The sequence below is a fragment of the Polyodon spathula genome, chromosome 22 (assembly GCF_017654505.1).
Source record: "Polyodon spathula isolate WHYD16114869_AA chromosome 22, ASM1765450v1, whole genome shotgun sequence".
Taxonomy (NCBI): domain Eukaryota; kingdom Metazoa; phylum Chordata; class Actinopteri; order Acipenseriformes; family Polyodontidae; genus Polyodon; species Polyodon spathula.
In genome coordinates this window covers 23,710,173-23,734,866 of record NC_054555.1, presented here as the reverse complement: position 1 = coordinate 23,734,866, position 24,694 = coordinate 23,710,173, and the positions used below count along the sequence as shown (strand labels likewise).

At 43.7% G+C, this 24,694-nt stretch overlaps 1 protein-coding gene across 5 annotated transcripts in view; it reads left to right on the top strand.

The window, feature by feature from the left end:
* LOC121297393 (homeobox protein cut-like 2) overlaps positions 1–24,193 on the top strand; it is a 98,960-nt gene extending 74,767 nt beyond the window's left edge. The window contains exons 5-22 of one of the 5 annotated variants that reach the window (XM_041223707.1): positions 5,726–5,863; positions 6,373–6,481; positions 7,160–7,236; positions 7,980–8,046; positions 10,090–10,138; positions 11,094–11,198; positions 11,812–12,003; positions 12,269–12,327; positions 12,919–12,967; positions 13,176–13,275; positions 13,632–14,267; positions 14,988–15,089; positions 15,386–16,206; positions 16,522–16,681; positions 17,237–17,515; positions 18,430–18,618; positions 18,860–19,136; positions 19,781–24,193. In XM_041223707.1, the coding sequence (XP_041079641.1) occupies positions 5,726–5,863; positions 6,373–6,481; positions 7,160–7,236; positions 7,980–8,046; positions 10,090–10,138; positions 11,094–11,198; positions 11,812–12,003; positions 12,269–12,327; positions 12,919–12,967; positions 13,176–13,275; positions 13,632–14,267; positions 14,988–15,089; positions 15,386–16,206; positions 16,522–16,681; positions 17,237–17,515; positions 18,430–18,618; positions 18,860–19,136; positions 19,781–20,519 (4,148 nt within the window). In that variant the 3' untranslated portion in view covers positions 20,520–24,193. Of the gene's footprint in view, positions 1–5,725; positions 5,864–6,372; positions 6,482–7,159; positions 7,237–7,979; positions 8,047–10,089; positions 10,139–11,093; positions 11,199–11,811; positions 12,004–12,268; positions 12,328–12,918; positions 12,968–13,175; positions 13,276–13,631; positions 14,268–14,987; positions 15,090–15,385; positions 16,207–16,521; positions 16,682–17,236; positions 17,516–18,429; positions 18,619–18,859; positions 19,176–19,780 lie in introns of all 5 variants that reach the window. The other 4 variants (XM_041223706.1, XM_041223705.1, XM_041223703.1 and 1 more) reach the window with 4 other exon arrangements.
* Positions 24,194–24,694: the final 501 nt, after the last annotated feature.

Below are 24,694 nucleotides of genomic sequence, written 5' to 3'. Positions count from 1 at the left end.
ACCCCACTACCTCCAGCACCACCACCTTCACCACCGTCCCAGGAGATCTGGGACTGGTTGATGCACCCTGAGGCAGACCTCGTCCACGATCTCCCATAGTTATCAACATGCTGTGGCGTCGAGATGGGGAGAGGTGAGAACAGTGGGAGAAACAACACCACCCAGCGTCCTTCCCAGTGGTTGCCCTCATGGTGGTTAATTACCTGGCGGTAGACATGGGAGATGCCCCAGTCACTCCAATAAAGAGGGTGGAGATGCCTTCCCGAGAGCCAGAGAGGGGTGAGCCGCCTTCCCGAGAGCCAGAGAGGGGTGAGCCGCCTTCCCGAGAGCCGATTGCGGCCGGTGTACGTTGTACATGGGGGAGGTGTGTGGCAGAGCAAAGCTCTGCCCTTTAAAAATTGGCAGGGATGTGGTTAATTTCCCCTACCTGCCTGGGTTTATTATGTTCAGGTGGCTGGGGTTGATTAGTTGATTAGGTTAATTAACGATCAATCAGCGCCCAGCCACCTGACATAAAAGGAGGCCTCTGCTTCCTCATTTGGGAGGAGGGAGCTGAGGAAGCAGGTTGGTTTTGTTTGGTTGTCTAAATTTTTCTAAATCCAGTGAAGGCATTGCCCAGCCTGGAAATCTTTATTTTTGTAAGCTTTGCTTTTTTTGTTTGGTTATTTGTGTTTAAACATCATTATTTTTGCCCTTGTGCCTTTTTATTTTGTGTTTATTTATAATAAAAGTATATTTTTTTTGAACTGCAGTCTGTCTCTGGGCCTCTATCCACTCGCCAGCCTGCCACAGTGCACATTTGAGAATTGCATAGCTAATGGATCTGCAAAAGGGGTAAGAATGAATTTTATGTCAGACGTCCAGACAGCTCCTATCTATTGCAGCTTGTGTTAAACCATTTACTGCCTAGTGCACACTGTTAGGGCTAGCACAAGGTGACTTTAGCATTTGCAGCGCCTTGAATTTTAGCATTGAGAACGTAATTTAGATCTTTTATTTAACATCATGTAATCAATTTCACATTTTTCAATTTTAGTGTGTGGGGAAAACAACAAAGCGGTAATTCAGTATGTTAACGTAACATTATTCAGCAGGTTTCCATTCGACATTATGAAGCAAAATGAGTTCATTCTATAGGGTGTTGCAAAACTTTTGGTCATAGCTGTACGATGATTGGAGAAATTGGTATGCTGTGATAAAGGGGAGGAAAACTGATTTTAAAAACCTCCGTTGAACACCACATGATTGCCATTGTCCAGAATACAAATAAGAAATTGCTTGCTGCTCCTGTTTGCAATGCATGGCTCAAATAACTAGCCTGCTACATACAAATGAGCCTGTGTTAAAATTCTCCTGGCAGATGAAGAGGACAATGACAGGTACACAGGTCACACAAACAGTTGTCCTTTCCAAGGGGAGGGGAATAATTCTTGAGAAGCACACGGTCAATGCTATCAGTGTACTGCATCACTTCTAAATCCCCAGCACATCGGGTGATAAAGAAATCACTTGAAAAGAAGGACACTCCGGTGGTAAAGTCCGTCCTGAAAGAAGAACTGTTAAAAAATATATTTTACGATGGAATTCTGGCCTTTAAACAAGTCACAGGATCTTGCTAACAAAAATGGAAATAGATATACTTGTATTAAATCTACAGTTTATCAATAAAATATAAACCAAAAACCCAAATGTCTATAGGAGTCTATGGTAAAAGTTTGGAAAAAGATGTGGTGCAAATTCATAGCAGTTCTTGTAGAGTGTGACTGACAGACACACATTTTGAATAACATGTTGGTTTGTTTTTTTGCTTTGTTATAACAATTCCTGATGGAAGCATTGCATATTCAGAGGTGAGCAATATTCTGAGCAACAGCACCAGCTAGTGGTCATCATTAGCACTGCTGACAGTCACTCTGCACCTGAGTATGAAACACGACCTCTGTGGCCTCAAAAGAGCTGTGAGAAACATGTCTAATCTCAACGTACATTTGGTACAGCAAAGTGTAACCATTAACCTGTGTCCCTGCAGCAGCTCTTGTGAATTAATGAAGGAGAACGTCGGTTGTAATTGGTATTTGTACTGATATATTTCTCATAGCACTGTGAATAGGGCCACCATGGGTATCCAGCACAGCACAGACTTGACGACTCTGTAAGGAGTTCTAATTGTTCTGGAGCGATACCTGACCATTCCTCACCGATTCCTGGAAGTCCTCGGTAAAGTTGTCAGAACTGAGACATCGGTCATTTATGTAGGTCTTGTGAAGGGCATTACCTGCAAAACAAGCACCTACTGCACTGTATCATTGTCCCTCTATGAAAGTCAAGTGTTATGTGTTATATACGAATGGTTTGATAATGCATATCATTAATGCAGAAGGAAAGCATTCTGTATTGTGCATAAGTGATTAATACCAGCAGCAATAAACTAAGACCCAGGGGACAGTTGGCTATTTAATAATGCAGAGCTGGGGATGGGGGGGTTTGTTTAGAAATGAAAAACTATGCTTTTAAATACTGCAGCTCAGGATACTGGGGAAGTTTGTTACACTGTTTTCAACACAGGCTAATTGGGCTTCTAACTTTGAAATGACCATATATGTTGCTTAAGAATGCTTTCCTTTTTATTTCATTAAAATGTGTTGGAAGAATATATTGTGGTGGATCAACCTTCTCACTCTTTCAAGGCAAGTGCCTGGCCCAATGGCAAAGATCAGTGACGTTGCAGACTGCAATGAAGTAAAGACTGTCCTGCCACCATAGTAAGTGTCTGAGCCACAGAGAAACCATGTGGAGTCTAATGCAAGCAAGATGATTCTGTGAAGCAGCTTTCCACAGCAAAAGCTAAAAAGTCAGGTTTATTTTTTATGAGACTTGAAATCAGGAACTAGTATGTTTTTAACAATGCCAGGTTGCAAAGGAAGAGGAATGTCACTAATATGGAGCGCTGCTCTTTTAAAATGTAGGTATTATTAATACCATTTCGAGGTGTGGGGCAAAGCAAAGCTCTGCCCTTTTTAAATTGGCAGGGATGGGGTTAATTTCCCCTACCTGCCTGGGTTTATTATGTGTGAGGGGACTGGGGTTGATTAGGTTAATTAACGATCAATCAGCGCCCAGCCACCTGACATAAAAGGAGGCCTCTGCTTCTCATTTGAGAGGAGGGAGGAAGCAGGTTGGTGGTTTTTGGTGTGTGATTTTTGAATTATGATAAATCCAGTGAAGGCATTGCCCAGTCTGGAAATTGTTATTTTTGTTAGTTTTGCTTTTTGTCTTTCTTTTTGTGTTTAAATTGCTTTGTTTTGGCCCTTGTGCCCTTTAATTTTTGTGTATTTATAATAAAATAATTATTTTTTTGAACTACAGACTGTCTCTGGGCCTCTATCCACTCGCCAGCCTGCCACAAGGTGAACCTCAAAACTGGGTCCCAAACAGGAAGAGGACTTTATCTCCCGGAGATTGAAAGAGAACGAAAGGGAGCACAGTCCTGTAAATTAATTTGTTCATGTTGCGCGATGGTAGCACAGCTGTGCTCATTAACATGCACACAACAAATAATTATAGCTGAATTTTTAGCCTGCACTTGCCTAATGGGCTTGCTGGGTTAATTATGTCAGAGCATAATTACAGAGGCCCAGGGAGACATAATGGCGCGTCCCGTTGAGCAGAGACCAACTAATGATAGTGTATCTCTGACAGGGAGAAGACAACCTGCTCCACTCACACCTGCTTACCTTTGCGCAATGCAGCCAGGAACATTCGACACACACACACACACACACACACACAGAGGCAACACATCCACCCTGACTCCAGCCTCGTCCCTCTCTCGCTTGGCTGTGACTGTCTCTGCATGGCAGTGCAGGGCAGGTCATTTGGCTCCGTGACAGACAGGCCATTGCTGTGTTTCTTTTTAAGGACTTGCAGAACAGCACCACCAGTCTTTTCTTCTTTTTTTTTTTTTTACATTCCCCTTACTGTTTTATGGTGTTTGCTGTCATTCTGAGTGGTTCTGTGTTATGTTGCTTTAAATCTACCTTCACTTGTCTTAGCACTGCATTGCTGAAGTATCCTCAGTGGCACTACAAAACAGCCTTCCTCACTTCATTCAAATCATGTGACAAAGCAAACTTTCAACCCTGCCAGCCCTTCCTACTCTACATTTATATACGGTAGTAAGAGAGCACGCGAGGCTGGCAGAGTTTAAAGGTCACTTTGTCACATTATTTGAGTGCATGTCAGCTGCAAGCAAGTGCAAAGCCATGTAAGGTGGATTCGGAGAAAAATGAGAAGAACTCAATACTGGAGCAACAGAGTGATTCCAGACACCATTCAAACTAGTAAGCAATTCAATTGACATTTGAAGTTGCTCTTTAAAGTGAAATGAAAATGAATATGTTATAATTTGGTTCCAGGTAATCAGTTATTCATTTCTGAAGGAACAGTGCTTTAAGATTTCTTTACACAGTGAACTGCTGCTCAATTATTGTAGGCAGAATGAGTTGGATGGCTTTTTTGTATGTTTAGTAGCCTGTTTAGTTAAGGTGCCTAGAGCGTGAGCGTGACTTTTCATCATGTCACATAGTAACAGAGGGGAAAGAAAGTGTCAACGGGGATTAAGCTTGCATCACTGTTGCTACATCTGGAGGTGGCTTTTACACAAGCTGGTTAGCAAAGCATGCGTCGTGATGAAGTACAGTGCACTGTGAGCTGATCTCTGAGAGAAGCCAAGCCGCTGTGGGGACAATCAGTGCAGCTTCCAGCCCTTTCCCTCCCTCCCTCGCTCCCTCGTTTCCTTGCTATCCGCAGGCAGGCGCAGCACTGTGAGTGTGTGTGTGTGTGTTCGCAATGCTGCTGAACTTTTACAAAAAATCCTGGTGATGTTGAGAGCAAAGAACCCCTCGAGAGTCCACAGCATAATCATTTAAATGATCAAATGATCCAGCGGAGACTTGTTAGGAAAGAAACTGGCTCTTAGTTGGCCCCAGGGCTCGGGGAGAGCAGATGCATTGCAAAACAGTTCCTCTGTTGTTTTACACAGTCTGCTTTTTCTTTTCAGAAGACGTTCGCCATGTAACAGTGTTTGGGAAAGAGGGCTGTGGGGTCGAGAATGGGGCATTTGAGATGAAGTTGGGGGGACGATATTGGTTCAAACAAACTTTAAGGCCTGTGGCTTAGCAGAATGAATAATTATAATTGAATCTCTTAGTGAAATAAGTGCATGTCACCTTCCAGTTCTATGTCCTCATCTCAGCCAGAAGGTTTAGGAAACTGTGGTTAAGCATAGAAAGTGCAGTATGTCATCCTCACTGTTTTAAACTAAAATTTGGGGTGTATGGTTTACATGGAAATGCATTGCCAGACTGGGAAATATGGTGAAGCATGGTCAATGACATGGGTAATCATGGTACAGAATAGTAAATGCATAGTACTGTATAAGTAAGCGAAAAGCATTGCTAACTGCAAAATTCCTTTGCAACTATGTTGATGAACTTTCCTAAGGAAAATAGCTGTCCTCACACCAGGGTGATGAATGTCACTGACCCTTGTTTGTTGAGATTGTGGAAGGCAGGTGGAGGGGCAGACAAACACAGGCAGAAGGTAATGCCTGTCCCAGCGAGGTAATATCAGGGGAGGTAATTGAGGGCTCTGCCTCTTGAACCAGGGGTCGAGCAGTGCCTGTCCCCTGGCCCCCTGACCTCACCCCCTGTGTGTTTACTCACAGACCCATCTCGGGTGCTAGAAGCCGCCCACAGTCTGGAGGAGAGGCTGCAGCAGCTGCAGAGCAGTGACCCCGAGAGCCGCACCCTCAAAGAGATCAGCCGGCACTGGAGGAGACACCTGGAGAACCACAGCAGCCAGGGTGAGCCCCTGCATTACTGTTACAGGAGTGCTAACCAAGGCTTGGAAACCCATGCTCTTACTGCATTTGCACTAGAAACATTAGAGCTAGTCCCCCTTCTCTTGTGCTGCAGATGTTCTTTGCTTGTTTATTTTACTTGTTTAATTATAATACATCTCTGTCTCTACTTGGTTTACTCCAGGTCTTCATGAATTAAGCCCATTTCCAACATAGGAAACGATTGGGCGCATTAACATGTTAAACATTTATAAAGCAAGGGCTCATTTCCTGCTGCCACACATACAGTCTGGGCTCCGCAGGCACCAGTCCTGTTGTAGATACCCTCCCTACCCTGCTGGGTTCATCGTTGGAGCTGTGGCCCCGTGGCAGGTGTTTAATCAACAGCGTGGCACGTGCAGATCGATTCCCTGCACTCTGACAGGGCCTGGGGGCACATTGATCTCTGCCCTGATGGGATTCGCTCTTGAACTCTGCGTCTTGTTTTCTCTGCTCGATGTCGCCCCCTGCAGAGGAGACGGAGGAAGCGCTGGTGGCTGAGCCCTCGAAGCCCCCACCCAACAGAAAGGCACTTAGAGCAGGAGAGACCCTGTTGCTGAACAATGAGAGCAAGAAAGAAAAGTACGTGAGTAGCAGAAAAAACGTGTGCCATACAAAGAAATGCCACTGCTTTGCACTTGGGGTTTCCATGCTGTTAGACAGAATTGCTCACTGAGTTTTTTTTTATTTTTTACAGTTTAGCAGTTAGTGCCTGCTGGGCTGAGTAACACAGAAAGCAACTGCTTTTTTAAATTGAGGGTTTAAGGTTTAGTTAGACTGCATATTAAGAAATATACCACTGCAGTCACAGTGCGACCCAGGTATGGTAATACACTGTACTGGGTGCATAGCAAGCGGACACCAATATGAAAATATAATAGCTATAGTATAATTCAATAACAACCCCATAGCACAAAACCATTGCATTGCAACTGCATGGCCATTGAAAGTCATTTGATAAAGATAGCTAAATATGGTCAAAATGGTACTTCTGTTTTATACCCATCACTCTGGCTGATGTTACATTACTAAGGACTGTCTGTGCCTGCTGTCTGCATTATAGATGGGATATAGGGATGATGTCTCCTCCGCTGATTTACCAGACTGTTCCGCACTCTTTGATGTGCAGAGGACAGGACTCAGGCCAAAACTGCTTCACAGACCCTCCTTTCCATAGCCGTCCTCCAGATCTCTCCAAGAAACACAGCCAGGGCCACAAAGATATATTCACTGTGTGTGTGTTTGTGTGCGTGTTCACAGAGGGATCGAAGAAGCACAGATCAGCTTGGCAGCCAGGCTGGGAGAAGCAGAAGAGAAAATCAAGGTCCTCCACTCAGGTGAGTCCCCTGGGGTCACTCTTAGAACCCATTGAACAGAATGAGTGTTGTGTAAGGCAGGTGGAGATCACTGCTCCAGGGATAGGGATAGAGGCGAAATTCCCAATGCCATTTACACAATAAAAAAAAAAAGAAAAAACAATATTTTCATTTTGCATAGCAAGAAATGAAAAACATACAGGAAACAGCCCTTGGAGTTCCTGAGTTGCTTTTTTTATATTTTGTTATTTTCTGAAAGGAAAAATAATGCAACACCAAACTGGACATAAGCAACTGAGAAATGTATTTAAGAGCGTGTGAATTGTCTAAAGTTGTATTAATATTAGAATTGTGAATGGTATTTTTTTTTAATTTAAAAAAAAATTGTTAATACTAATTGGAGTGTTTGAGAATCTTATATTTACAGTCAGGCAGCCCTACTGCCAGATTTTGATGAAATACAGATTTAAAAAATAAAAATAAAAATAAAAAATGCATGTAGAGTTGTTAAGCATTTTTTACCTCAAGATCATTTTTTGAAAACAATGTCGCCACCTCTTGGCAAAATAATTTAAATGGTCAATATTTAAGAAGCAATATCTGAAGCAGAAATAAAACACAGACACTACTCAAAACAGCCTGGTAAACAGTGTCAGTGTATAGTAGTACCTATATTCTCAAAACAACCTGAAACAACACAAAATAATCAACCAAGAAAAATAAGGCCGCCACTGATGTACCTCCTCCTTTTGCCTCCTCTTCAGCCCTGACAACAACCCAAACAGAGCTCCTGGACCTGAGGTGTAAATATGAGAAAGAAGCAGCTTCAAAGTAAGTGCCTGCTCTCAGCTTCTCAGGGTCAGCACCTCTCGGAATCCTTGAGCAGCTTATTACTCAGACAGGCAGCTTATTACTCGTGGGCCAGGAGTAATTCTTTCTGTATTTACTTTCCTTCAGACACAACAGTCATATTAAGCATAGCGATAGCCTGTTGCCATTGTCGGGACTCATTCTACTGTTCAAACTGAAGGCAGTAAGTCCACATTTAAAGAATGGTGACAAATTGAATTCAAATTCTTGCGCTAGTGTGGTAAGCTGTGCTTGTTTCATTATGAAAGAATATTTTGTAGTAGTTTATAATAATGAAGAATATCTGGTCATTGAGTTTCATTCCCTTTGAAAAATAAATATACAGCACAGGGTGGCAAGAGGATATAATCACATGACTTCTATGTGGCACAGCAAGAGCATGCTGGGAGATGAAGTTCTCTTGCTATCACCTCCAGGTGGAATGTGCATGATGGTATCAGTGTTATAAAACGGTTATCTTTTTGTCACAGGGTTTACTGTATATCACATCACAGTTTCCTAATAATGCATGATACAGCGTTCCCTCTTTGTTTTGCTGTTGAGAACAGTGAATTTGCAGAGGGCCCTTATGCAGTGAAGCATAGTGATTGTACATAAAGCAAGAAATACATATTGCAAATGATCAAATGAGCACTGTACTTCTGCAATAAGATGCTGAATGCAAACTGGTGGGCACCGGTCCTTAAGCAGGCAGATGCAGCAAACTCTGTGTGGTTCAGCAGCTTACTATATATAGTAACACACAGGGAAGAGTGGTGTAGGAACACAGGAAGCAAACTGTCTACTAGAATAAGAAGTTTCTTTGGTTTTGCTGAAGATGTTCACTGGCACCTGTGGCTGTGTGGAGGAGGTGAAGCAAGCACTGGGGCTGAATGGAAATGATGAATGTTTTTCCTTTCGGCTCCTGTCTCCGATCCGCCTGAGGAACCGCAGATCTCAGCATTCCCGGCTTTAGAAGTCCATTTCAAAGTGAATCCGTGCCTTCCATTTTTCCTATCTGATTCTAAAGGCCTGATAATAAGAGCCATTTGTCTGCTTGGACTGGAGGATCGGAGCAGTTAATCAATACAATACATTTCCAAACTACACAAGTTCATTAAATGTGAATGTGACACTTGTTATTTTTCCCCCCGTTGTTTCCAATGCCATCTGTTCTCGTGTATTAATACATTCCTTCTCACCCTTGATACCTCGCCTATCGCACAGCATGCCAGACATTTCATCTGCTTCGATCACCTTGGCAACCCTCTCCCAGCCAAGCTTTGCAGAGGAGCTGTTTCATTCATAGTGAGACATGAGAGAGAGAGAGAGAGAGAGAGAGAGAGAGAGAGAGAGAGAGAGAGAGAGAGAGAGGCAGGGAGAGGGAGGGGGGGGGGGGAGGGGAGGGGAGGGGAGGGGAGGGAGATGTGGAAAATAAAATGCACTACAACATGACTTAAGTACTTAAGGGATGCATATTGTAGCTTGAACAATCCCCTATGCTTTTAAAAATATATTGTCTACATACAGGATTTAGCAAGGCTACAGTACATTAAAAGTACATTCTGGAAATATCAGGAAGCTTTTCCTGTAAAATGCTGGCAGTACAACAGAGATAACATTTCTGAGAAATATGAGTCTGGTATTTATTAACCTCATACTAGTGCAAATATGAGTAGAGGAATGTCTGTCTGGCTCCCAGAGCAACAAATGAAATTAATAAATTCAACTATACCTTTATTGCAAAACTTATGATTTACCAAACTACTTTACTCCAGCTGAAAATGGGAATATTGCTCCCAGAACAAGGGGAGGCGCCTGTGCAGGTGTCTACTTTTTCATGTTACTTATTTTGTGATTCCAGCTGGGGCAACTACTGTCTCAAACAGCGGTGTCAAAATGAGTTCCATACCCGACACGGCCAGCAGGGGTCGCTGTGGAGACCCCATAGCAAGGTCTGCCAGAAATATTATAGTTCAGCAACTGCCTGGAAAATAATCCTGCTTTGTATCTTGTGTCTTGTAGAGCTGAAGAAGTGGGATTGATCATGACGAATCTGGAGAACGCCAATCAGGTGAGTAAAGAGGCTAATTGCGCATGATTTGCTTAATGATTCCTGTAATCAGGATGCTGTTGTAATTACACATTATTTTTTCATGGGCTGGGCAGGTTTAGTTGAGTGCCTGTGTGAGGTGGATTCATGGAAATGTTTCCCAAAGCAATGGCAAGGCAGTTAGTTACCGAATCACACTGATTGATTCTTTCCTGTAATTTTTGCAAGCAGTGCTGAGATACATTTTCATTAAAATAATAATTACCTGGAAGATTGTGACAGGGCAGGCTCTGAAAACAAAGTCGCATATTTATTGAAGCATTTTTTAAATTTATTATTAATATGTATTTATTTTATAAACCCAGCAGTGACTTGAAGACTAACCAAAAACAGCCCTTCCTATTGAAAGTATACACTGCTTATTAGGTCCTGTCTGCTGGGTTGGGTTTGGCACTGCCCTGGTGTGGGGTGTATTTACCCCGGGTTCCTTGATAACCAGGAAGGCTGAACAAATGCTGTAGTTCACTTAGGCAACGTTAATGACCCAAGTCCACCCAACAATGCTACAGTTGTACCAATTGTAATGGATTGAGGAGCAGGAAGGAGACTTCAGGCATCTGCCATGGCCACCACAATCCTGGACCTCAATCCAATTGAGCATATTTGGGATGAACGTGAACAACTAGTCGTCATGATCCTCTGCCTATCTCTCTACACCAAAAATACCTGAATGGATTAACGTCCTTTGAGACACCTTCCAACGCATTGCTGGAGTCTGTGTGACATTGTGTCAAGGCTGTGATCAGGGCAAACTGTGGCTGGCCCAAACAGATATTAAGTACAGGTCCTTATAAAATATCCAGACGGCGCTAGCATCTATCTGAATACAAACAAATAGGACATGTCAGAAAACAACACGCTGTAGTGAGGATGAGAAGTCGCTCCTGAACAACATGGTAAATGCTTGTCGTTGCAGAGAACAGAGACGGCACAGAGGGAAGTAGAGAGTTTACGAGAACAGCTTGCGACTGCAAATAGCGCCGTCCACCTGGGCTGTCACACTGCGGAGGAGGCCAGGGGGGTAATCAATGACTTGGTTTATAATTCATCGAATCCGTCTAAGGCACATTCAACGGTGATAGAAATAATAGTCCTCTGCATAGCAGTTTCACCCATTCCAGGTCTTACTGCAAGCTTGATTTATCACAGTGCATAGGTAACAAGCTCAGTTGTCTTATTAAACTCATCATAAAACCAGGAATGGACCAAACTGCTATGCAATGGGAGTCTTATTCCCATCCCTGTTCAGTCTTATATTGTACATATAAAATGTGTGAGAACATCAATAAGCCTTGGCTTTCAGAACTGCTCAAGTGTCCTCTTTCCCACCTGAAGTGCAGCTCATGTGTACTCTAAGAGACACAAGGTCAACTAGACATCTCCATTAGAGAGACTACAGTTATATTAAGTGGGTCAACTGAACTGATTCACTTACAACAAAGGATGGTCAACTGGACAGGTGTGTTAGTATTAGAGAGAACACAGTCTTACACCGTAAAAGACAAGGCAACAGGACCCTTTAGAAGCAGTGGAAGGGGTCCGCCAGACAGACAAATGTCTGTCTCTCAGAGTACAGTGATGCACTGTACATCATTAATACTGGCCCTGCATGTTTTGTTGCTGCTCCTCTTCAGCAGGATAAACGGGAGTCTCGGCGCTCAGAGTCCAGTTTGGAAGCCACGCTGGCAGCTAAAGACAGAGAGATCATCCAGTTACTGAAGGACATCCAGCGTCTACAAATCTCACTGCAGGAACTCCAGGAGAGCTCGGCCAATCAGATTGCAGGGATGGAACGGCAGCTTGCATTCAAGACTGCAGCTATAGAAGTATGTGAAGAGCCTCAGTTGTGAAGAGAATTCAGTATGGGTAGCAATGCCAGTGCAATGCCTGTGTGGATGTTCTGTACCAGCTCAGGGTGTACAGGAAAGCATGGACTTTTTGCTGGAAAATGGAACACAGAAATAAATAGTCACCCAGTTTTCGTTTTTGGGTAGCTCACACTTTATGGATCCACAATTGTAACCCCAGCCCAGGTTTAAACCTGCCTGCCCATGCATGTCCACTAACATGTTTATTCTCTGTCCTGTCTAGAGACTAGAAGCAAAGTTACAAACACAGGTGGATTATGATGAAATCAAAACAGAGCTCAGGTAAGTGGTATATATAAATGTTCTCAAACTAATTGAATTAACAACTGAGGACTGTCCATTTAAAAAATGCAGACATGTTTTGGATGTGGCTCTATTCATTGAATGTGTTCTCCTTTAAAGAAACGGGCTTGTAACCAGGAGCTCCCTGGTTCAAATCCCAGCTCAGCCACTGACTCATTGTGTAATTCTGTGCAAGTCACTTAACCTCCTTGTGCTTGGTCTTTCAGGTGAGACGTTGTAAGCTGATGCACAGTTCACACACCCTAGTCTCATACCTTGTAAAGCACTTTGTGGTGGTGGTCCACTATGAAAGGCACTATATAAAGATTATTATAAATACTCTACAGTACAAGCCTGGCACTGCTTTATCCATCTAAGACTCCTTGTCTAGTTCATTAATATATTTGTGTGTATATATATATATAATACACTTGTTTAAGATGACAAATAAAAGCATGTCAATATTTGCTTTAAAAATAAATATATGAAGAATTATTGGAAATGTAAGGCAGTGCATGACATTTCTGTCATGTGTAACTGTGTTCCATCTGATTTGAGAACCCAATGTGCATGTTTTTCTTTTTTTAACAGCATACTCAAAGCAATGAAATTCACTTCAGCAAACAGCAGCTCGTCACAAGTAAGTACATATCTAATTGTGAGTCTCCAAGTGGGTGTTCATCTTACCATTCACAGAGCTCATGCAATTGTTCAATCAAAACCTTTATTGTGCATTACTGAGCAAATTAATGTTGTCATCTATAATCTCAGCACTGTGATCTGTAATTCCTCTGCCCATATTGTCTGATCCAAGTCTCTGAATCTTAAACTACCAACTGTGATTGCAGGACACATCAAAAGCTGCAGAGGGTCTGCAGCTTGACAAAGAGGCCTTTCTTCCATCTCAGAAGTACCTGCTTGAGAAAACCAGTCTCTTACACAGCAATGGTAATGTAGCTTTCTGTAGCTTGTTATTGTAATGCTCTAAACCCATTGAAGGATATTGGAGATACAGCATTGGAATAGATTCATCAAGCTCATTACGTATTCTTTTGGAACAGGACAATAGAATGGTTAAAGTTGCAAAACCAAAATGCACCCCAGCTTGTTAATTCACTTAAACTTGCTTTGTAACATGAACTGATTTAACCTTTCCTCAAAACAATCTGTCCCATTTTGTACTGATTGCCCACCAGGATCCTGATACTGCATTTTGTAAAATGTCACAAAAGTGATCCTGCTTTTTAACTGTTCTTCTCAGTTACTGTACAAGCAGTACAACAAGTTGTCCCTTTTTCTTCCAGAGGAAGACCATTCTGAAAAGGAGTCCTTGAAGGATTCTCTGGGCACCTCACTGCCCTGCCCGCACCCCCTGAGACCCCCGCAGCCCCTGCTAGACGGCCCTCCCTCCCCCGGCTCCGGCCCGCCTTTGCTGACCCCCGATATCCCTCGCCCCTTCTCCGTCTCCCCCTTCCCTGGAGACAAGCTCCCTGTGGACCCTCTCCTCCAGAAGCAGCTGCTGCCCCCGCTCTACAAAAAAGACAGCGTTAGCCTCATGGCCTTCCCCACCGCTCTGTATGCGGCTAAGGCAGCCCTCGTGTCAGGCAACCAGTGCCAGGCGATAGCCAGCGGCGAGGCGGGGCCTCCCAGCGACCAATCGGAGAGCGGGAGCTCCAGCACTGGGGATGAAGAGCACCTGGAGACAGCGGAGATAGCCTATCAGGTGAAGGAGCAGCTGCTGAAGCACAACATCGGGCAGCGTGTGTTCGGACACTATGTGCTGGGTCTGTCGCAGGGCTCTGTCAGTGAGATCCTCGCCCGGCCCAAACCCTGGAGGAAGCTCACCGTCAAGGGGAAGGAGCCCTTCATCAAGATGAAGCAGTTCCTGTCCGACGAGCAGAACATCTTGGCGCTGAGGACCATCCAGGTCCGGCAGAGAGGTGAGGAGCCTGCTCCTCTGGAGTGAATCTCTGCGGAAGCTGTGAGAATCACAGCCGCAAACTGGCGTTTCCAGACAATACTGTGTGTAAACCTATAACTTTTTTGTTCTGTTATGTATCCTAATTGTATATCGCACACAAAAGCACTACCCTCTGCCCACACTAGATGGCAGTAGTCTAGCGCTCAATGCGAGTTTGCTAGGGAATGTGAGATTCTGTTCCCCATGAACTGTTTCTATGAGAAGCAGATGTTGTATTCCAACCCCTACATTAAAAATCACCAAAGAGGAAAAGGAGGCAAATCAAATTTAAAATATGTACTGAACTTCTGTTTTGACATGCTTAAAGGTGATGAAATGGTTAACAATGCAAAACTATTAACAACCGTAGCAGCCACTTTGAACACAGACACTGACCATTTTATGTCACTTTAGAGTGAATACCTTGTTTAATCTGGTCTACTAGCTTTTATTTAATGATATTAATATCTGAAAGACCTGTTGAGACTGTTTTTGATTTTTTTTTTTAGTTTCTGGAATTTCATAACCATTCCATTTTGCTGTGTTGCGCTGTTCGTCTGAAATGTACCATTACACTGACTCCTAGGTGTGAGGAGGAGCCATTGAGCTGTGCAGCAGAAGAGAGCAGAATACCCTCTAATGCATTCAAGCTGTTTGAAGGGCTGATAACCCGATCATGTGTGCTCTTTCCCTTTTCCAGGAAGTATAACTCCAAGGATCAGGACCCCGGAAACGGGATCGGACGATGCCATTAAGAACATCCTGGAGCAAGCCAAGAAGGAAATCCAGTCACAGAAAGGGAGTGAGTACCTAACTATCTAACCCCATTGAGCCTGCATGCTTAAAACAAATAGTGTGCGGCAGTAAACATGCTAAACACAGACCCAAAAATTAATTCGTAATGCATCTTGAAGGACTACTTACTAGGCTCTCAAGCTAATGTCCAACAATCACTGAAAAAGCATGATTTCTGAAGGGAGAGGGTGTTACCTCTAGAGGTGTGCAACTGTAATCTCCAAAACCAAATTCCACAAACAGGACCTCTAGTGGTCATCCGTCAATCCACCTACAGCCAGTTCCCTGTGTTTGTACCTGCAGGCGATGGCAAGCCCAGCTCCGTAGCCACCTCTGCAAGCAGCAGCAATGGTAGCAACAACAGCAGCAGCAGCAGCAGCTCGGACGACACCATCAAGAGCATCCTGGAGCAGGCACGGCGGGAGATGCAGGCGCAGCACCATGCCCTGCTGGAGATTGAGTCCTGCGGCCGGGGAGCAGCGCCAGTGCCGGGGGGGGAGGGGGAGCCGGGCAAGGTGCTCCCATTGCCCGCTTACGTCAAACAAGAGGAGGGGGGTGAGCTGGCTGCCTCTGTCTGTGGTGGCACCATCTCAGGCAGCAGCCAGACCCCCCTCAGCGTGCTGTCCCCAGCTGCGTTCGTCCAGAATATCATCCGCAAGGTGAAGTCGGAGATTGGGGATGCAGGAACTTACTTCGACCAGCACTGGGCAGCCGAGAGGGGCCCTGTTAGCAGCTCATCGCATCCCTTCACTTCTGTCTCCCCTTCCCTCTCGTCCTCCTCCTCTTCTGGCTACTCGGCCATGCCCAGACCCTGGCCCCGCGCCGAGAATGGAGAGAGCCTGCCCAACAGCGAGGAGGCCTCAGCAGCCGAGGAGGACCAGGGCAAGCTGGTGGAGGTGAAGTCCGAGGTGGAGGCTTCCGGCAGCGGGGAGTCGGAGAGCCTGGGCCGACTGTCCTACTACCCATCCTATGTGCCTCGCACACTCAAGCCCACGGTGCCCCCACTCACCCCTGAGCAGTACGAGCTTTACATGTACCGCGAGGTGGATACCCTGGAGCTCACGCGGCAGGTCAAAGAGAAGCTGGCGAAGAACGGCATCTGCCAGAGGATCTTCGGCGAGAAGGTAGGGTATTTTATTCCCAGGTATTACCATTAAAGAAGTGATTTTCTTCCCTCGCTTGCACCATTATCACTGGTCACCCTTATTGTTGTGCAGAAGATCTTTCCGTTATTTGCTTGTTTTTTTATTTGGGTATTTGCAGATTTTTACCAGTCCCGCACTGTAGCAAAAGAAAGAATACTTATCCTCTTCAATTTGTATAGTATTAGTAAAGGGCCTCACTCTGGCAGCCCGTTTATCTGACACAGAAGTATACCAGGACCTGTGAAGTGTGTTCGGTTGTGTTAACAGCTCATGTTTGTCCCCCTGCTCCCCCAGGTGCTGGGACTGTCCCAGGGCAGTGTGAGTGACATGCTCTCCCGACCCAAACCCTGGAGCAAACTGACCCAGAAAGGCCGTGAGCCCTTCATCCGCATGCAGCTCTGGCTGGTGGATCAGCTGGGCCAGGGACTCGTCCAGTCTGTGAACTACACCCTGGGTACCAGGCTCTCTACTACACTACTCCATTAAGATATAATGTCATAAATCTTAAAGCTGTATCATCCCAATCCGCAGCCTTACATACTGTAGGATTTCTTAGTGCCCAATGTTTATTAGAAAAATAACTTGAGGGTGCTTTAGAGGCCTTGGATTATATTACTTAACTTTGTGGTTCTAGGTTTGTAAAATTAGAACTAGACAACACTATACCATGCCCCTGAAACACAAACTGCTTTTGAGAATTGGTTGAATTTCCTGATTTAGACCCATGATACCGTGTGCATTGATTTAGCTTCCATTGGTACCGTTCAGTTGGTACAAGTATGTGCAAATGACACATGTCAAAGGTCCATCGCTTAATAGAGGGTGTCTTACAGGTTCTACTGTTAAAAAAAAAATATATATATATATATATATATATATATATATGAATTATATCCACTGGGAAGGCAGATATCAACCAAAATATATGATATTCCCCATGTTAAATCAGCTACATGTAAACACCACCTGTCTGTTTATTCTTCATTGAGGTCTGAATTCTGTCACACAGATAAAAGCCCACTGCAGGCCCGATCGTCTCCATCACCTCCTCCCAGCCCTGTGGAGGACCAACCCAGCCCCCAGGGGGAGCTGATGAGCCTGGCGCTGGAGAGCAGCAAGGAGAACCAGCAGCCAGAGACCCAGGCCTCCTCACCCACTCTGCCCAGCAACCTCCCCCACCAGCACCACACCCCACTGGGCATCCAGGAGCTGGTGGTCATGTCCCCAGAGCTTGACACCTACTCCATCACCAAGAGGGTCAAAGAAGTGCTGACAGACAACAACCTGGGTACTGCTTCTCACAGCGCTGCTTTTATACAAGCAAAGATTATTAGCAAGACAGCTTGAACCCTGGTGAAAATTACAGCTGGTAACTGGAACGAGTTGAGGATTGAGCCCTAGCCACAAGTTAACAGCAATTAGATTCATGTATGGATTGGCACTTAACTGGACTAGTTTTATTCTTAAACCGGTACAGCTCTTCAGCCAAGTCACTCGAACCGACTACCTACCAGCTCTGACCAGGATAGACCTGTGGTGGTCCCTGCTGGGATTTTGAACAGTGCACACGCATGTGCTGTTGTGATTACTTTGATAGAATGGGGTGGTCTTTTTAAACAAGATTTACTGAGAATGCAGTACACAGTTCAGTAGTATTTTCTACTTAAACAGAATCTGCTTTGTAATGCGATGCAGAAACCCATCCGTTCTCTTTCCTAACACATCCCATTATGTTCCAGAGAAGATAACCTATACATTAACGGAGTGAAGGTCTGTCATGTGTATATTGGTCTTTGTTTAATTATCTCAATACCAGTTTAAAAGGTCTTTTCTGCACCAAGGTTAGAAAAAGCAGTGCTGCAAATGAGCATGTCTCACTTTTTACATGACGTAAGTAACGTCAGGAATGTACACCAGCACCCTTAACACAATCCTGGTCTCCAAGTTTAGAACCCACGCCTGCTGTGTTCAAAAGAGACATTTACTAAGGAGGCATCATTATATTAGTCATAACTTAAAGCTGGCCTAGAGTGCAACCCCTCATTTACCCATCTCCAGCCTTGCAGTTAATACAATGCACGGTGCAGGAGCATGAAACATTATTACAACTGATTGGATCCTGAACATGATGGAGAGGTAGGGACTCGGATCGAAGCCCCGTGTCACAGGCATTAATGGCAGATTGGTGCTGTGTTGTTACAGGGCAGCGGCTCTTTGGAGAGAGCATTCTGGGTCTGACCCAGGGATCAGTCTCTGACCTGCTGTCCAGACCCAAGCCCTGGCACAAGCTGAGCCTCAAGGGGCGCGAGCCCTTCGTCCGCATGCAGCTCTGGCTCAACGACCCGCACAACGTGGAGAAACTACGCGACATGAAGAAGATGGAGAAGAAAGGTACGCCGGCCACCTGTATGTCAGATATCCAACAGTTTCTATTAGTCTTTTAGTTTATTTATTGGAGATGTATTACTGGTTGTTATACTCCTGTGTCTTAACGCTTCATAGCAGATTTACTAGGCACTTGATTGCTCAGGATGTCTTTACTGCAGTGGGTTTATTAGAAAGACTGGAGGCAGGCTCTATCTTGCTGTTCATTGACCACCCTGACATGCGCTTGTCCTCTCGTGCTCTCCAGCCTACCTGAAGCGACGATACGGCCTGCTCAGCACAGGCTCCGACAGCGACTCTCCCAGCGCTCGCTCGGACTGTGTGAGCCCCTGCCTGGCACCAAGCAACTTCGGACAATACAGCCAGTCCAAGAAAGCGCGGGTGGTGCTGGCGGCCGAGGAGAAGGAGGCCCTGAAGAAGGCCTACCTGCTGGAGCCCTACCCCTCCCAGCACACCATCGAGCTGCTGGGCTCTCAGCTCAGCCTCAAGACCAACACCGTCATTAACTGGTTCCACAACTACAGGTGGGCACAGCAGGGGGAGGGGGGCGTTCCATTCATAAGGTAAGGTAACACCACAAAGGCACATAGTATCTCATGAGATGCTGTCCTCCTTGCTACCCAGTCCATCACTATACAAGAACTGGTCAGCTGTTTTATAGCTTTACAGTAGGTAATCTGAAAGCATCATCTAGGAACTGGGGTCAATCAGGTGCAGAAAAAACCTATTGTTTTTTATATAGCGCCTTTTACAACTGAGTCTTCACAAAGCGCTTTGTTAAAAAGGTATGTTTTGTTCAGGGCAGGGATGGGAAAAGGCTCCTATTGCATAGCAGTTTCATCCATTCCAGGTTTTACTACGAGCTTGATTAGCCATGGTGTGTAGGTAACAAGCTCAGGTGTGTCTTTTTAAACGTATAGTAAAACCAGGAATGGATCAAAATGTTATGCAATGGAAGTCTTATTTCCATCCCTGAAATCAATCTGGGAGTGAATTCCACAATCTGGGGGCACAGTTACTGTACAGAGGGCTCTGACACACATTGATTTAAGGCAGACAGCTGAAACTGGCAGCAGGCCAGCACTAGAAAATAACAACCCGGAGTATGTGGTGTTCCTGACTTGAACAAACTTGTCTTAATTTGTATGTTGCTGTTTGATGTGCCCAGCAGGTCTCGCATGCGGAGGGAGGTTCTGCTGGAGGGTTACCAAGACAATGACACAGATCCAGAGTCCAGCAGCTACGGTAGGGGCTACCCCCACAGCACCCCCACCCCACACAGCCCCGACTCAGACACGGAGGACATGAAGCCCGTCGTGTTCCTCTCCCGCAGCGAGGGCAGCGGCCTGCACAGGGAGACCCTGGTCAAGGTGAAGCAGGAGGCACCAGATAACTGTGAGGGAGAGGATGAAGAGGAAGAGCAGGTTTCCACGGCCGTCAAGTTCCCCTGCCTGCTGAAAAACGAGGAAGAGGCCGGCTACTGCTCCAAGAGCCTCCGGGAGGATGGGCCGCTGTGCAAAACTCCTTTGGGAACTTCAGGCTACTTGCCCAGGCCAGGCCAGTCCATTTCCAGGCAGGAGAGTGAGGAGAAGCCGGTGTCAGACCCAGTCAGCTTCAAGGCTGCTTCTGAACCTTCTCGTGGCAGCCTGGAGGTTTCTCTCAACTCTCCCTCTGCAGCCTCCTCGCCCGGCCTCATGATGTCAGTCTCCCCCGTCCCGTCGTCCTCCGCTCCCATTTCACCCTCCCCGTCCAACGCTGCTACGAGCTCAGACATCCCGCTGCCTGAGAACCCCAAATCCAGTAAGAACACACAGCGCCGAAACGAGAAGATGGCAAACCTGAACAACATCATCCACCGGCTGGAGAGAGCAGCCAACCGAGAGGAGACCCTGGAGTGGGAGTTTTGAAGATTTGCTTTTTTTTTTTAAGTTTTGTAAACTTGAACTCTCAAAGAGTTTATTGGATCTCGATGGAAAGCTCTTGAAGAGGATTTTTTGATTTCCTTGCCCCTCAACTTCAACTCTTAAATACTTTCCCTTTTGGAATACAGTATCTAAAAGGATCACTGTTTTAACACTTAAAAGACTACTCAAGAATACTTTTAGAAGAAATTATTTATAAACGTGTCTTAGGTATTTTAATAAACGATACTACTTTGAGATATATAATACAGCCCTAGCTGTGGTTTGTTTTTAAAAAAATAAAATAAAATAAAAATATCGAAAGCTGCCACATCAAGACTTTTGCAGCAAAGTGTCATTAAATGCGCACTGTAAGTCCTGTAGTTTGCCACTGGATGAGATTAAAAAAAAAAGACGAAGAAGGAAAAATAATGACTTTTGTCTTAAGCCATCGAACAAAAAGCACTATGATTATAAAAAATAAGACTGACCAAATTTGCTAATTTTTGAATAGCAATTTTTCAGATTTTGTCTTTAAGACATCACAATGACAACGTCAATTAATGTTTGAAATATAAAAAAAAAATGATATGAATAATAATGATGATAATAATATTAATAGACTGTGTGCTAGTCCTGAAGACTCTAAATAGACAACATATGTATTTAGTTTTTTGGTGATATGTTTTGAAACACAAAAAGTGTCATGTGGTTGTATATGTTGTAGAAATGTCTGCAATAGCATTTTTTTTCCAAAACAAGATGTAGCATGGTACCTTAATATCCCTGTTATCCCCAATAGTTAGTAGCCTGTGAAAAACAAACAGTGAGAAGAAACAGAAAAGCAGGATCTAAAGAGTAGAACCTTAGTAAAATTGCTTTCATTTCCTTTTTGGCAATATATTAAGGTTCTCATAGCTGTCCTAGCACTGCCCGGTCTGCAGTGACTGGAGCTGAGCACGCAACACACTAAAGCACCTTGAAGTGAAATGGCATTGGTTCTAAAACTCTAACGGAACACTCACTTTTCTATGCACCATTATGGTCTATGTCACCATCATCATCACTTTTCGATTTGCAAACCAGGGGTTGCATTTAACATAAGCCCTAGAGCGGTTAGTTGTCAATATGGGTAGAAGCAAAAATTTGATCACAGTTTGATCTCACGCTGTATCTGTATCCCAGGCTGCATCTCCGCTGGGGGCCACAGTGTCGTGCTTCCTTTAAGAACGGGCTACTTAACTACTGATTTGGTGAAAAGAGAATAGGGACTCATTGGTGCAAGAGATATGCTGAAGGCATCAGTCAACACACACGGTGATCTGGTGAGTTTAGTAGGATGGATTTCCCGCAATGGAAAGTGGCCATACCTTGTATAACAAGTTTTTCAGAATAAAATACATGGCTAATAATTTGGAAACTAGGAATAGTTAACGGAATCCACTATAACACAACTCTCGATGCATTGCTTCTGCATTTTGAGGCTGTGCTGAGTTTAGATTTTTAAAGGTGCTTTACTCCTTGATCAAATAATATACAAGCCACTTTGTATTCTAATGACCGACAGTTTAAAGTGCCCACGTTGCTCCACGTATCTGAAAAAACTACATTTGATTATTATACAGTACGTATATATGAAATAATCATTTTGATTTAGTTTTTTTTTTTTTTTTTTTTTAATGCATTGGCAACAGTGAAATGGATTCTGGATGCAAACATCCTCACAGTTCTTGCCATATTTTAGTAGTAGTTTTCTCAGGGTAACCTCAACTCAATATGAATAGCTTCTATAAGAAAGGGACACTGTACAATAAAATAGCATTGTGCTTGAACACACAGTGTAATGGCGAAGCAGTAATCGGATTAGCTTTAGCAATGGTGTAAGCAGATCCACATTCGCCTACAGCAGAATGACACTCAATTAGAAAAACCTCTTGCATTGACTAGTACATTCCCCCATAGTGTGTGACTTAGCCTTGCATTATCTAAAACCTGATATCCAAAACCCTGAAGCAGGGTACACTAGTCAAAACTGTAGTCTACTTGAAGGCTTTACCTTGTGTTTTGAAGCTATGGATGAAGCGCTGCTGGTTAACCAAACAAAATGCGTGCTGCAAGAGGAGTTCAAATTATTGGGTGCCTGCTGTGTATTAAAGTCTGGATGTGGTGTGTAGAGTAAACGATCAAACCTGTGAGGTATCCTTCTGGAGGTGGGGGTTCGGGCAAGTTATTAACTATTAGTTATTAATCCAAGAGGGGGATCCTGTACATTCTTGGAAATGTGAACACCTGTGGTTATTTTGGTCTCCTGCTCCTTTCTAACTGGCCTCTTAACAAATGCATTGTCCATTGGTCTTAGTTTACCATTTGTATCTGCATGCAAGTCACTGAAAAGTCCTTTGCTAAGGTGACTGATGGTGCGTTCAGAAGGATTTACCCCAGCACTTGTACCCCGTTTGCACTTGACGGCTGCAGCTTGGTGAATGAATGCAGGTTTTGACCCTTGGTTTTTGTGACTTGCCGCTGGTGCCTCAATAAAACACTGTTAGACAAAAGAGCAATGACCAGCCCTGTTTTGTTACACAATTCTGATACACAGATGTGTACATTTTGTATTGTTATTTGTTTCTATTAATTAACTTTACTGTGTAGAAAAACTGATACATGGTGTCCTTAGAGGTGACCTATGTACTTCCCATGGCTCTCGCTAGATGGCAGCACCAAATATCACACTAGTGGAGGAGTGGGCTTTCTGGTATTTTAAAACATTGAAATCAGTAGATTAGTGTATGAAAACAAAGAGATCCAAAAATTGCTATAATATATAAAATAACAATAATTACATAATACAGCTAATCTTATGTGACACCATTTCTACCTGATATAAGCCACCTGATACAGAAAAATCTGTGTGTGTCACATTTGTCTAAATTGGTCGATTTTTTTAATTTTTTTTTTAATGCTTTTTAAAATAGATTTTAAATAATGCTTGTGACTTTCTGTTTCTGTAATACGGCTGAAGTTATAAGCAGCAGGGAAAAACAGTCTTGAATCTGTCAAGTGTAAAAGGGGGTATTACACATTTTTATCTTCTGTTCAGATATTAAATCCTGCTGGGCTAGGTTCCTGAATTGCACACACACACCTCGCATTGAATACATCGCTGTATTGTGTTTGTGGTTTTTCTTGACACTGTTACATAAACTAAGCTGGCCTTTAAAGACTGTAATTATTGCTGTCTTCTACTTTGTCAAGCGTAACAGACATGCTGAGAATGCAATGTCGCCTTTACCCAAGGCATTTTGCTTTTTTTCTAGAAAATCAATAATCCTGCTGTTTTTAAACTGTTAAGACAGTATTGAAGAAATGCATTACCTTGGGTAGCCTTATCCCGCTTCTACTGCTGTGTCCCAGTGAGCTCCGAACTCAACCCAGTGTATCATAGTCAGTGGTGGAACTGGGAATCATCTTCAAACGTCCTGGCTCCCAGTCCAAATCTCTAACAATATAGGAGGTGATTTCATAAAGAACAAACCACAGGAAAAAGATAAAGCTGTAAAAATTGTAATCGGAAATAAAAACCCTAAACTACATTGTATTTAACTAAACGTTTACGCAGTTTTTTTCATTATTTTGTTATAGTATCTTGATGCAGTCTAAACCACTGTAATTGCATAATGCAGGCGACATTTCGAGTTTGAAATATATATTTTAAAATACATAAATAAGACCATAAATAATAAGTCTACTTCTTTTACAGAAAATATTTCTGACAAGTATAAATGGTAGGCAATAGTTTAAAAGAAATGTTTAATATATTAGAGATACAAAATGCTTAACATTTTAGACGTGATGAGCGCTTATAAGAGTACATTTGTTTGTTCTCTATATAGTATTGGCACATAGTTTGAATCCACGTGTTTGGTTTGTTTGCACGTTCTGTCCTAATTTTGTAGCGTAATTCGTCTGTAAGCTTTAAAGTGTTGTTTAAGACTCACCCTGTGTCTATATTCAACAATGAAAATGTTGAAATCCAGTCCAGTTTTTCTAATATCATTGTATCAGTAGGCTGGCTGCATCACTAAGGTGTAGTAGCAATGACAAGTATACCTTATTTATTTTTTTTACTGTTATTTGGCTGCGAGAACAGGTTGAACGCTTGTTTCTTCCGCGCTTCTCAC